Source organism: Phocoena sinus, chromosome 20 (assembly GCF_008692025.1).
Source record: "Phocoena sinus isolate mPhoSin1 chromosome 20, mPhoSin1.pri, whole genome shotgun sequence".
In the NCBI taxonomy this organism is placed as follows: domain Eukaryota; kingdom Metazoa; phylum Chordata; class Mammalia; order Artiodactyla; family Phocoenidae; genus Phocoena; species Phocoena sinus.
In genome coordinates this window covers 39,087,916-39,101,689 of record NC_045782.1, presented here as the reverse complement: position 1 = coordinate 39,101,689, position 13,774 = coordinate 39,087,916, and the positions used below count along the sequence as shown (strand labels likewise).

Genomic DNA, 13,774 nt, shown 5'->3' with positions numbered 1-13,774 from the left:
TTCCTCATCCATCATTTCCCGATCCTCCTTCTATGATGTTAGAAGTGCTGTTTGAGATCTCCCTTCCATCCCTCCTCCTGGGGCAGCCCTCTTCTCCCTCAGAGAAGCGCTGAGATCTGGTTTTATCGTCTGGGGGCAGCTGGGCATAGGTCTGCCCTGCTGGAAAAGATAGCCCCTCCATCTCCCCACCTCCTCTGACCAGCCCCTCTCACCCCACCAGGTAGAGCAGGGCCCTCCGCAGCCATGTCGGCCAAGGCGATCTCCGAGCAGACAGGCAAAGAACTCCTCTACAAGTACATCTGCACCACCTCGGCCATCCAGAACCGGTTCAAGTATGCCCGGGTCACCCCTGACACTGACTGGGCCCACCTGCTGCAGGACCACCCGTGGCTGCTCAGCCAGGTGAGCCCACCCCCCGGCCTGAGCCCCTCCTCCAGGCCCAGAGTCCCAGGAAGAGAAAGCAGTCGGTTTGCTGGAGATGTCCCCCCGGGGCATGTGATGGCAGACAGTCTGCATGGGTGGGCAGGGTGCAGGGGCTGAGCACGTTTTGTGTTTGGCCCCGGGCCCTGCATGCTGAGGTCCCCTGGCACGGCGTACAGAGCCTGGACTGGAACTGGACAAACCCGAGTTCAGATGGCAGCTCTCTGCATATTAACCATGTGGCCTGGGGCAAGCCATTTCACCCCTCTAGAGTTTTAGATTCCCCATCTGTCAAATGGGCATAACACTCACCCTGTGAGTTTAAGGATTAGTAACAATGTCTGGAAAGTATTCAGTGTGCTGCCTGGCACTTGGTAGTTGCTCCCTGACAAACACCCACCCTGTCAGGAATACGTCAGGGCATGAGGAAGTGTGACCTTGTACTTTGGGTAGAATGGCTGATGGGATCCACCCTGGAGTAGAGGCTCCTCTCTGTAGATCTCTGCAGGGCTATTGTTGAGATGGTGTCTGGAAGCTTAGACTTCTTTGGCAGGCCCCAGAGGGCGGGACTGGGACCAGTAGGGGGAGGCATTCAGGGATGCAGGTTTCCTCCCACCATGAGGCAGCCCAAACCACAAAGCGAGCTGCCTCCGGAGGCGGTGAACTTCCTGGTCCTAGAGGTGTGTGAGCAGTGGCTAGGGGCTGCTTGTTGGTCTTATAGACAGGGTTCAAACCCTGGGATCGGGTTGACCAGATGTCCTCAAAGGTCCTTTGTCACCCCAAGGCTCTGTCTCCGTTCTTTCTTTTGAAACACAGGTGCTAGTCGATATTCTGAGGCATTGAATGAAGCTAAGATACCACATAGGGAGGGTAGGGAATCACTTCCTCATTCAGCGCGTATTCAGTGAGCACCTGCTCTGCCAGACCCCTTCCTGGGTGAGAATGGCTTTAGATTCCTTGTTGTTAAAAGAAAGATGTTGACTGGAGTAGGTGAGGGAAGCTTCTGGGAGTTGACCTTGAAGGTTGGGTGGAATTCGCTCTGGGGGTGGGGTGGATTGGAAGCCACCAGGCTACGCTGTGCTTTGGGTCCCCAAACTGTCACCTCTTACTCTACCCTATCTTTCCTTGCTGTAAATACAAACCCCTCTTATTCCAGAGCTTGGTGGTTAAGCCAGACCAGCTGATCAAACGGCGTGGAAAGCTGGGCCTAGTTGGGGTCAACCTCACTCTGGACGGAGTCAAGTCCTGGTTGAAGCCACGGCTGGGACAGGAGGCCACAGTGAGTCTGGGTGTAGGATCGGGGTGGATGTGCTGTGGTAACAGAAGCAAATGTGGTCGCCTCCAGATCAGCACTGTGGGTCACCCCCACAGCTGGTCAGATTGCAGCCTGGGGAAGGCAGGAGCCCAGCAGAGCTGCCTTAGTGCTCGTTCCCAGCTCCCCTATCAGGGAACGGCAAGATGTGCTGTACAGGTAACCCCAGTACAATTAGAGAGCCAGGTGGAAATGGTCTGTTTCTTTAACAACAGTCGTGGAGATGGGACTCTGAGAACTATTCTGGGAACTCCTTTCTTTTTAGTTTCCAGAAAGGGTAGGGTAGCTTGTCATGACCTGCGTATATAAGCGGGTGGGTAAAAAAAAAAAAAAAACTTGAGATGCAGAATCATTTGGGCAGAAACGTTCTTGGGCCAAGAACCTAGGAGGAGGAAACAATAATACTGAAGAGTAAACTTAATTCTTGCCTTCTTCCAGCTCATTGATCCATTTCAACTCTGTAGATGAGATAGTTAAAGTGAAATACGGCTTAGGAAAGCTAAGTGACGCCCAGAAATAAAACTGCATTTCATTTTCTTTTCCCAAAAGGAGCTGGAGAACTGAAGGGAGGGAGTAAGCTGAGGCTTGGCTTACACTGGGGAGGATGTGCTGTCCATACCTGGCTTTGTCGCATCTGGGGTGACCATGGACCAGGGTTGAGCTGTTCTCTAACTTGGTTGCCCAGGAGTAGGATGAAGATGGTGATGGAGCCATCTTCCTTTTTACTGGCCTTCCTCAAATTAAGCTCTTCACGTTAATTTCCCGGTTTCTGGCTCTCCTGGGTAAAGAGGGATCCTTGAAGTTACACACAGGCCTGGGGGCAGAGGGATCTTGACCTTTGTGCCCCCAGGCCTTTGGGGAGAGGACAGCAGGGTTGGGGGCTGAGCAGTGTCCCCAGGGAGGTCCTCATGCTTCTTTCTCCTCAGCTGTCTGTTGGGAGGGGGATGTCAGGGACCTCTGAGCTGGCACCAGCATTGACCCCAGCGGGAGCAGCTCATTACTTCTGATGGATCACTGTCTGGTCCTGACTCAGCAATGACGCACGCATGGGTGGGCGGGGGCTTCGGGACATGCTGGGAGGGATGAGGGCTGTCTCGCCTCGGCTGCTGCCAGGGACCCACTCAAACTGATTAGCTCTGCAAGCCTGTTGTCCTCAGCCGGGAAGGTCTGTGTGGAAAAGTTTTCCCTGTCAGGCTCCCCTCTCTCCCCGCTCCGAGCCATTCCCTGCGCCCTGAGCCATTCCCTGCGCCTAGACTCATGTTCTGGGGCTGGGTCTCCCTGCCTGAGCTCTGGGATAGATAGCCTTGATTTGTCTGAGCGCTTTAATTTGTGGCACAGCAGAGGGGGAGATGCTCCTGATCTCTGCTTCTGGGGGCGGGGTGTTGCTGCAGCTCATTTATCCTCCTCCAGAGGAGGCAGGGAAGAATGTGTGAGGTCAGTGTTGAAGTGTAGCTGGCACGAGGTGGTGGATGGAAGAGGAGATCTCATGAAGACTTCTTGAGCCCATTGCCCTGGTTTCTGGAAAGATCTCTTTCTGGCAGGTGTTGTGGCAGTAGTGCTAGGGCCCCGCCTCTGATGGGAGGGCGAGGTGGAGGGACCAGAGGGCGATCCTTCCTCCTGCCCTGCGAGCAAGACATGCCTTCTGGTCTAAGCTTTACCTCCCTCAATCTCTGTAGGTTGGCAAGGCCAGAGGCTTCCTCAAGAACTTCCTGATCGAACCCTTCGTCCCCCACACTCAGGTATGTGTGAAGTAGCTCCAAGCTGGGTCTTCTCCCTCTGGGAGCTTTGTGCCTGTTGACCCTAAAATGATGAAGGAGAAATCAAGCTGCTGGAGAAAAACCAAAGGGACCAGAGTCTCTGAAGCGGTGCTAAGGGTTTGAGGGTGCTACGGAGCAGGGAGTCCAGAGATGAAGGAAAAGGCTTAGTTAGCAGCAGGAAGGAATCAAGGTTGGTAACAGAGGGGACTTCCCAGTGCTAGGATGAGAAGGACTTGAAGGCAGGACCCCTTCCCTCAGAGCAGGTCACGTTGGCTCAGTCTGGACTGTCAGCCAGCAAGGCAGTGGCCTCTTGTCTCTTGTCCTCAAGGGGAAGATGGTGACCTGCTCTTACCTTGTGAGAGGTGTCTATGGGGTTTTAGAAATGATACCACCGGGGTTGGGCCCCTCACCCACGTGGTGCTCTCTTCCCCCGTAAGGAGGAGGAGTTCTATGTCTGCATCTATGCTACCCGAGAAGGGGACTACGTCCTGTTCCACCACGAAGGTGGGGTGGATGTGGGTGACGTGGACGCCAAAGCCCAGAAACTGCTCGTTGGTGTGGACGAGAAACTGAATCCTGAGGGCATCAAGAAACACCTGTTGGTCCACGCCCCCGAAGACAAGAAAGAGTTGAGTGAGAGGGATGGCAGGGAGGTGGCAGCGGAGGAACGGGGAAGGCCGACAGCTCTGGACGTAGAGTGGGGAAAGCAGAGTGGTCTATCCCTGTCTGGGCGCCCACTGCGCCGCCCCAGCATCTGGCCGGAAGGTGGGGAGCAGAAGGCAGGCACCGCCACTCCCCGTCCCCAGGAGGGATGCTGCGGGTGGAGGGGAGGCCGGCTCAGACTGAAACGTGCGTCAGTGTCCCTCACCTCCGTGCCCCTTCTGTCTGGCGCGTGTCCTCCTCCTTCTGCATGCCTGACAGCTCCCTTCTGCCTCAGCGGCTGAAGAGCGATGTCTGGGGAGCGGGGTTTGGAGCGGAAAGTGAGGGGTCAGCGGGGTGGCTGTTGGCAAGTGGAGCTGTCAGAGGCAGTGAGAGATTGCTTCTGAGCCCACTCCACCACGGATTGACAGTCCCTCTCTGCCTCCCCCTGTAGGATTCTAGCCAGCTTTATCTCCGGCCTCTTCAATTTCTATGAGGATCTGTACTTCACCTACCTCGAGATCAACCCCCTTGGTAACTATCTCTGCTGGGGTGGGACAGGGCAGAGTCTGAGTACTTATGGTAACCCTGGCCTTGACGTTCCGAGGACCAGACCCCCACTTGCAGGGGGCAGCGCAGACAGCTGTGCGTGGGCGGAGGGATCTCCGGGCTCCTGTTCCTGAGCTCTCAGGAGGCCACAGTCATTCCTCTTTTCGCCAACTCCAGTTTCTTTCTTTCTTCTGGGATGGGGAAGTCCTGGTTGTGATCTGACTCTGCCCTGTGGCTCTTGCTGCCAGCGGGTGAGGCTGTTATACCAGGAGCTGAGCCGCCCCTGCATCCGCCTGACCGGTCAGACCCTTCCTTCCTCTTGGTGCCTCGGAGACCCCCTCCCCGCCTCCCCCTCCAGGAGTTGGTCCATCATTGACCCCCAAGGCTGTAAAGACCGCCGCGAAGCCTCTCACGCTGTGAAGGAGGCAGATGGCCTGGGCTGGCTCTGGCCAGGGTTTCATGGGGCAAAGTCCTGATTCAGATTCCAACTAGGGATGTAGCCCCTCTAATGGACCAGATGGCTCTGTGCTGACTTAATTAGCTAAATGGCCCTGGGGGAAAGGGAAATGGACTCCAGTGAGGTGGCAGTAAATGAATCCTGCTGGCTGGGGGCCCAGTGCGCCCACGGCTTCCCACGTCTCGCTGGACCCTAGGAGACCCACTTCTCGCTGGACCCTAGGAGACTGTGCCTTAGACACTTTTTTTGTAAATAGCGGGGTTGTGGTGGATGAATAGTTAAACATTTAAGGCGTGGAGTATATAGCATTTTGTAAAAATGCTTGAAAATTGCCATGGCAACTGAAACAGACGTTTCTGCCCTATTACCTACAGGTCGGGGAGCTGGGACTGGTCTTGTAGAATTTGCTTTTCCTTGAATGGGGGAAAAGCTGTGTCTCCATAAGGACCAATCTGGTTTCTTGTTGAGCTGGAGAGTTGTTAGGCCTGGGTGTTCCCCCGTGGGAGTGGTGTGTGGGGAAGTCTGGAGGGGGTTGGAGGTTGATGGTCACCTCGGCTAGGGCCCATGTCTGATTGCCTCTTTTTTTTTTTTTCTTCTTTTCTTAAAGTAGTGACCAAAGATGGCGTCTACGTCCTTGACTTGGCAGCCAAGGTGGACGCCACTGCCGACTACATCTGCAAAGTGAAGTGGGGTGATATAGAGTTCCCTCCCCCCTTCGGGCGGGAGGCTTATCCAGAGGTAAGGCTGGTTTGGGGAGGAGATGGAGAGTGAGGGGGACCGGCGGGGTGGGGGAGTGACTGATCTCCTATGAGCATTTGGCAACCCTTGTGGGCTATGTATTTGGCAGGAAAGGAAGGCCAGGAGCCATTTAATTTTTTAAAAACCCTGGAGGAGAAGGGTGTGGGGGTCAGCCAAGCCTCTGAATCCCGGCTGGAGATCCTTTTAGACTCCCCTCTCAATCACCCTCCCTGGGCTCGTGACGTGATTTGTTGTTTCTCAGTAATTCTGAGTGGCTCCCCGAATCCTGCCAGGAAGGTAGTTCTCTCAGCCACTTGCTGAGAATTTTAATTGCTCCTTCCCACCCCAACCTCTGAGAGGTCCTCGCCACAGCATCAGGCATGTGTGACAGAACCCAGGTCAAGGGAAGAGGCTGGGCTGGGGGGAGGGATGGGGCCTGGGGGGCACAGCACGGGATGAGCTAGGCAGGCAGATGCTGGGAGTGGGGGCCATGCTAGAAGCAGAGTGACATAGCGAGGCCTGGGACTTGGGCAGAGAGCCAAGGACTTGAAGTCTGAGAGAAAGGACTTGGGAAGTTTGTCTCCAGGTGGTGACTGGCTGTGGGTGGTTTTGGTACTTGGAGACGGCATCACGTTTTGTCCCAGGCACATGAGGCCCTGCACAACCCCTTCTCCCTGACGCTGTGAAGGCAATGGAGGACCTCTTCATACGACTCCAGGAGAAGGGGAGGGGTCCTGGGATCTGTGACCTGGTGAAGGGTGTGCCCCCAGGGCTCACCTGTTGCTGTCTGGCCCCTAGGAAGCCTACATCGCAGATCTGGATGCCAAAAGCGGGGCAAGCTTGAAGCTGACCTTGCTGAACCCCAAGGGGAGGATCTGGACCATGGTGGCCGGAGGTGGCGCCTCTGTCGTGTACAGGTGACTGAGAGGGCTGCTGAGGGGATGGCAGCCAGGTCCACCTAGGCTTCCCACATGTGGCCTGGATCAAGTCGCTTCACCTCGGGGTCTCCAGTTTCCCCCCGCTCGGTGCAGAGCAAAACTCGTGGGGCATCCCAGAGGGGCCTACACAGCGTCTCTGCAACCTTCTTCTTTGCTTCAAAATGAAGTTATTAGTTATAATTCTTATCATTAGTCATATGTGCTCCATGCAAAAGTACAACAAATACGGAAAATGAACCAGAAAGTGAATTTTGCTTGGCTGTGTCACCACCCCTACCCCTACCAGGTCACCATGTTGGGTGTCCTTCCAGGTGTTGTAGTGCCTATATGAATAGTCACACTTCTACACTTCATAGAAGTGTTGGGTAGGGCTGGGAGGATGCCCCCCCCCCCCAGGAGAGTATGATGCAGGACAGTTAACCTTCAAGTATGACTTGTTTGGGCCTTGAGGGTCTGAGGTCCATAGGCTGCTTCAGGGGCGTCTGCGTGGCCTCCCAGGCACCAGGCCGCCACCCTCTGCCACTCAAGCTGGAACCAGCACTGACTTCCTTGTTTCCCTGGCAGTGATACCATCTGCGACCTAGGGGGTGTCAACGAGCTAGCGAACTACGGGGAGTACTCGGGAGCCCCCAGCGAGCAGCAGACCTATGACTACGCCAAGACGATCCTCTCCCTCATGACCCGCGAGAAGCACCCCGATGGTGAGACATGCGCTCCTTCCCCAGGACAGCCCAGCGTCCTCGGTGGGAACAGCTATGGCTGGGCTGTGAGGCACCAAGGTTTTCCTGGTCCTTTGCAACCTGGGGCTAGTTATTTAACTTCTGGACCTCAGTTTCCCTGACTGCACAATGGGCAGTGACAGGGTCTGTCAGACTGGGGGCTCCGAGGGGGCAAGGAATGGATGGAATGTATACAGCCCTATGAGTAGGTACAAGCGGGGAGGCGGTGGTGGAATGCTTTTGCTGACTGCTATAACGCGGTTCTTAGCGACTCACTTACACATTTATTGTCTGGGCTGTGTTATTCCCAGCTTTCCTATATCACCTGTCCTGTGTTTTGGGACCACACATACCAATTCCCCTTCCCTTGAGCTAGATAGAGATTCCCACCAGGGGTATCCAAAAACCAAGCTGGATTTCTAGATGCCAGCTAGGAATGATGTAGAGATTCTGTGGGTTCGAGAATTCCCTGGCCGCCCAGTGGTTGGGACTCCGCACTCTCAATGCCAAGGGCCTGGGTTTGATCCCTGGTCAGGAAGTAGGATCCCACAAGCTGCACGACGCAGCCAGAAAAAGAAGTTGAGATTTTCTGGGCTTGGATCAGCCGCTTGCTTGGTGGCATAGGTTATGGAGAGTTGAGCTGATGACGCTGAACAGGCATCAGGAGAGACCAGCTTGCTCCTCCCGCCTCTGCACTGGTATCTCCTAACAGCTGGGGGACGCTCACTCAGGAGAGAGCACTCTCTCAGTTGGATTTCTATGATGCCCAGGTCTACCTTTCTAACCTTTTTTGGACTTCTCTCGCTCCAAACCTAGGCAAGATCCTCATTATCGGAGGCAGCATCGCCAACTTCACCAATGTGGCCGCCACATTCAAGGTAACCAGCTGCAGGGGAATGTGGGTGGGTTGGGAGCAGGGAAGGGAAGTTTCTGTGCAAGTAGGTTTGAGACAGAATCAGGTTCCCATGAGTTACCCAGTCCGGGGGAGGGGCTTTTGACCTAGGGATGCACAAGACACTGGGATGGATCTGGATCCGAACCTGTGTGTCTCTGGCCAAGCAGCCGACCCTCGCTGGGCCATAATTCTCCCATCTGAAGTGTGGGGAGAAGGGGAATTTCTGCCTTCCCCCCTTTCAGGACCAATTCTTCTAAAACTGGCTTGACTGATCTCATTTCCAACACTCCATTGTAAGACTCTGGGTTCTCTGCACCTCCTAGCGTTTCTGTTTCCCAATCATCTGCCCCTTCTCCAAAAGGTTGGCATGAGAAAGTATCTGATGCCCTGGGGCTCCTGGTCTTCCAGCCAGAGGCCCGTCAGCCTGGGTCCCTGTGCACAAGTCAGGGGCGTGGGCCCCAGTTTAAAGAAAGTGTGACTGCTGGTCAAGAAGGATGACAGCTAACGTGTCTCAAGACTCCTCCCCTTCAAGGGGGCCGCCTCAGGAGGCCACTTATCTCATTCTGTCAGGTGCTCACTGAAGCCCTTCAAAAGAGTGTCTTCCATCTGGTAGTTCCACATAAGCTTTGAAAATAATGCATAGGGCTTCCCTGGTGGCGCAGTGGTTGAGAGTCCGCCTGCCGACGCAGGGGACGTGGGTTCGTGTCCCGGTCCAGGAAGATCCCACGTGCCGCGGAGCAACTAAGCCCGTGTGCTATGGCCGCTGAGCTTGCACGTCCAGAGCCTGTGCTCTGCAACGGGAGAGGCCTGTGTACCGCAAAAAAAAAAAAAAAAAAGAAAGAAAGAAAGAAAGAAAATAATGCATAAATAGATGTCAGTCTTGAAAGTCTGAGCTCTCGAGAAGGAGGGGACCAGGCCTCGCCAGTCCTGCCTAAAACAGGTCCCTAGTTGGACCTGATTCAACAAACAAATCTGACACAGGTGAATCTCGACAGCTTTGTTTTAACTTCTGAGCAGCCTGTAATAAAGGCAGTGCTGTCGATAAGGGCGGTTATGTCTGGAGCAGGAACTGTGCGTAGAGCTTCCCGTGAAATGCCATGAGCGACAGAACTTAGACTCAGTAAACTTGCCCTCCATCTGGAGAGACAAAACTGGTCCACACCTGTACATGCTCCCACGTTTCCAAAGTTGATACCCGTTGCAATGCTTTTCCCCCAAATCACTTGAAGAAGCTTTTGTAGGACTTTGACATTTAAGTAGACAATGTCCTGATCACCCTGACAACTCTTGCATAGGACCTCGGTATAGTTTCCCCCAAAATTGCAATAAGAGAACAAGAACGACTATAGATTGGGATAAGAGAGACCAGCAAAGCCCCACTGGCGTTGGAGGCCCAGCACCCCGCGCATCGAGGGGTGTCACCGCTAGGTGCCCCATGTTCTCACCTCAGCACCATTAACAGTGGTTGCTTGTCCTAGGCCTTTGGGTCGCTTGTGTGTGCAACACATGTAAAATTCTTGAGTGCCAGGGCCTGCTGTGCTTTGTGAGAAGCCGCCCTGTTTTTTTCGTTTTGTTTTGCTTCTGGCTGTGCCGCACAGCTTGTGGAATCTCAGTTCCTTGACCAGGGATTGAACCTGGGCTGCAGCAGTGAAGGCACTGAATCCTAACCACTGGACCACCAGGGAACTCCCAGCAGCCCTTGTAATCTACGCCCTGGGACATTTGTTTCCCATGGTTATAAACGCTTGCTTTATGGCTGCGTTCATTCTAGTCACATGTCTGTTGTCCCTTGGTGCTTCCAGGGCATCGTGAGAGCGATTCGAGATTACCAGGGCCCCCTGAAGGAGCACGAGGTCACGATCTTTGTCCGAAGAGGTGGCCCCAACTACCAGGAGGGCTTACGGGTGATGGGAGAAGTCGGTAAGATGGGGAACCTTTTCTGTCTCTCCCACCCTGAGTGTCACGCCTCCTTGGGATTCCTGCAAGAGTCAGTCTTCCAGTGCCTCCGTGCCCTCCCCTCCGCCTCTGGAGGTGCAGCTTGCTTCTGCTGCTGTTGTGTGCCCTCCTGACACAGAGCACCTGACCGAAACCTAAACCCAGAATGGGCAGGAAGGCATTTTCATTCAGCTGTTCACTTAACAAATAATTGTGGGAGGCCTGCTGTGTGCCGGGCCCTGTGCTGAACCCTGGGGTCACAGCCACGTGCGACAGATGACGGGCAGCAAGCCCTCGTGCAGTTGAGAACAGTGACTGCAGCGTCAGGCGGCATGAAGGAAGACGAGCAGGGGGAAGGGGCGGGACATCTGTGCCTCTAGCATCTGTGGGAGGGGACAGGGCGGTTTTAAATGAGGCAATCGGAGAACGCTTGACCAGAAAGGTGGCATTTGAGCAGAGACCTGGAGGAAGGAGCAGTCAGTGGTGACTGTCTGCCAAGGAAAGGGCAAGTCCCAAGGCCCTGGGGTAGGACCAGCTGGGAGGGCTGAGGGACTGGGGTCGGGAGAGCGAAGGCAGGGAGTCCGGGGATGGAGGCAGAGAGGCCGAGGGAGCAGATACGCGCGGGGCTAGAACAGGTCCCGTGGGCACTTGGCTGTGACCCTGGCAGCTGCTGGAGACTGAGCAGAGGAGTGACACCATTTGACTGAGGTTTGAGAAGGTTGTTTAGGCTGCTGGGTGGAGACAAGACCAGAGGGCAGCCAGGTCGAAGCAGGGGGACCACCTAGGAGGCTGCGGCAGCCTCTAGGGCAGAGTGGTGGCCTGGACTGGGGGGCGGAGGAGGGAGACAGTGGTAAGTGTCCAGGCCCCGACTGCTGGTGACCTGGATGGCGGGAGGGGTCTGGTAATTGATAGAACCGGAGGGAGTTGCCCCTCGCTGAGCTGAGGGCAGAGAGGATGTGGGTCCGTTTTGGTTTCCTTTCTTCCTTCTGCATTTTGGGCGTCTCCTGCAGGCTCCTGAGACCTCAGACTCAGAGCCATCAAGAACTTGGGGACCATGTGACGTCAGTGAGGACTAAGACTGGGTCTCCCTGAGTTGACCTGATAGAACCAGCAGCTTTGGTCTTGAGTGCAGTGCAGCCCCGTCGCTAAGAGCAGTTATGTGTGGGGCGGGGGAGGGGGGTGAGGATATGAGACACTCCTGCTCGGTGATCATGCCCTCTAACTGGAGAGACAGAACCTTTCCACCTTCCCATTTTCCCAAACCTGATATCCATGGCAAACACTAACCCACCTAGGTCACTTGAAGTGGTACCAAGTCCTAGTTTTCACCTGAAACTGTGGACCTGCCATGGACGTAGCCCTCGGAACAGCACAGTGAATGTTACTCAGTCATGCCTGGGACGTTCAACTCACGGGACAATGAACAAGTAAACAGCGGCTGGAACAGGAGGCTGTTTGGTGGGGATCTACAGGCAGGGCGGTGTGGAGGGGAGCGACTGTCAAGGTCAGAGAAGGCCCTTCCCAAGAGGTGGCACTTGAGCTGAGCTGAGTGACGGCCAGGTGACAGCTCCATGCAGAGGAAGGAACAGGGCCAGAGCCCTGGGGAAAGGAGCCCGGCTGTTGAGGAACAGAGGCCGGGCCTGGGTGGCTGCAACGTGGTGGCCACGGGTGACAGATCTGGAGGGGGTCGGAGAGCCGGGGAACGTGAGGAGCGCAGGCTCTCATGCTGCCTGTGGTCACCGGAGTGTGTCTGTAAGGCTCTTTCTTGCTCTTATTGGCAGGTAACCTTTACAGAGTTTTGTTTGATGGTGAAGATAATGACCACCAACTTCTCCTGGGATAATTGGTCTTGCACAGAAAGCACCGGACGTCGGGCGGGCTCTAAAGGGGCCTTGCCAGAGTCATGTGGCCTTCCTTGCAAGGCACTTATTAGGAGACTTGAACCATGGATGCTTTTCCGTCCCTCACAGGGAAGACCACTGGGATCCCCATCCATGTGTTTGGCACTGAGACTCACATGACGGCCATTGTGGGCATGGCCCTGGGCCATCGGCCCATCCCCAATCAGCCGCCCACAGCGGCCCACACTGCAAACTTCCTCCTCAACGCCAGCGGGAGCACGTCGGTAGGTGCCAGTCTTCCTCTGCCGTAAAGCCTGCAGGGTCATCTTTGTCGCCCCTCATATCCCATCCCATCCTGGGCACGGTCCCCAGCTTTTTGGGGGCACTGGGGAGGTATGGGGAGAAGGTAGTATGTGGTTGGTTTCTGTATCTCTGCCAGTTTTTTCTGCCCTATCAAGGTAGTGTAATGGAAAGACCAGGGATTTTTAAATCAGACCTGAGTTCAAGGAAGGGACCTTGGTGGGTATCACCAAGAACCTCAGTTTGCTCACCTGTAGCTTGGGGACAATACTAATTCCTATCTCAGAGGCTTGTTAAATAGTTCTTTCGGAAGCAGCTTGTAGAGAACAGAACTGTGCATAGTTCTTGTTACCTGAGTTCTTTGGGGCCTTAGTGACCGGTAGCTTTTTTTCCAGCTGTTCCCTGCGATTGTTTCTCTCTCCTTGTCCCCCCAGACTCCAGCCCCCAGCAGGACGGCGTCTTTTTCTGAGTCCAGGGCTGATGAAGTGGCACCTGCAAAGAAGGCCAAGCCTGCCATGCCACTAGGTAACTCCCAGCAGTTTCAGGACCCTCCTGTCCCCCTTCCCTTCCTGGGCCCCGCTGGGCCAGCAGAGGTGGATGGAAAGCGGTTTGGGCTTTGCTTTTGGGCATGGTGCATGGGATGGGAACAGACACGAGGAAGTGGTGGCTGGAGCCTTCCGCGTGGGCTCTCCTGGTGCTGAGGGCCCACGCTGCGCTTGGGTCACCCCACTCCCCATTGTCTTCCCCTCTGTCCCCTTCTGTGGGGTGTGTGAGCTGGGCAGGGAGGCTGCGGAGGAGACAGGGTTACAGAAATACCAGGTGGGGGCAGGGTCCCTCAGACTCTCCTCCTGAGTGGACGGCAGGAGCCCAAAGCTCAGAACGGCAGAGAACTCCCGCGCCCACACCCCCAACCATCCTGGGGCTCTTACCAGGACATTCCCTTCCGGTGAGCCCACCGCAAGGGCGCACATTGTCTCCCAGGCCGTCTGTGCTTTGCCTGCTCGTCTGTCCCTCCTGTGATTCATGAGAGACATGATCCCTGCCAGCCAGCCCTTGCGACCAGCGCTAGGTAACCTGTGTTAGTTACCGCTGGGCTGACATGGCCTGTGTGGCCTCTTCTTGGGACGGACGGAGCGTGCTTAAGGCATCTTGTGAAATAGTGACACTGGCTCCAGGCACTCAAGATTGGAAGCCGCCGCCCTGCAGTCCCCAAACCGGTAGCTTTGTCCACAGCACAGAATGACAGGTCTAGTCCCTCGGCCTAATCATCTCGT

The 13,774-nt window shown here is 55.4% G+C and overlaps 1 protein-coding gene across 1 annotated transcript in view; it reads left to right on the top strand.

The window, feature by feature from the left end:
- The first annotated feature begins 217 nt into the window (after positions 1 to 217).
- The window catches only part of ACLY (ATP citrate lyase), a 37,313-nt gene continuing 23,756 nt past the window's right edge, over positions 218 to 13,774 (top strand). Inside the window, 12 exon segments of the mRNA XM_032616731.1 lie at positions 218 to 402; positions 1,577 to 1,699; positions 3,409 to 3,471; positions 3,927 to 4,117; positions 4,583 to 4,662; positions 5,742 to 5,872; positions 6,671 to 6,789; positions 7,375 to 7,511; positions 8,346 to 8,407; positions 10,227 to 10,344; positions 12,330 to 12,484; positions 12,935 to 13,025. Of these exon segments, the coding sequence (XP_032472622.1) occupies positions 244 to 402; positions 1,577 to 1,699; positions 3,409 to 3,471; positions 3,927 to 4,117; positions 4,583 to 4,662; positions 5,742 to 5,872; positions 6,671 to 6,789; positions 7,375 to 7,511; positions 8,346 to 8,407; positions 10,227 to 10,344; positions 12,330 to 12,484; positions 12,935 to 13,025 (1,429 nt within the window). The 5' untranslated portion in view covers positions 218 to 243.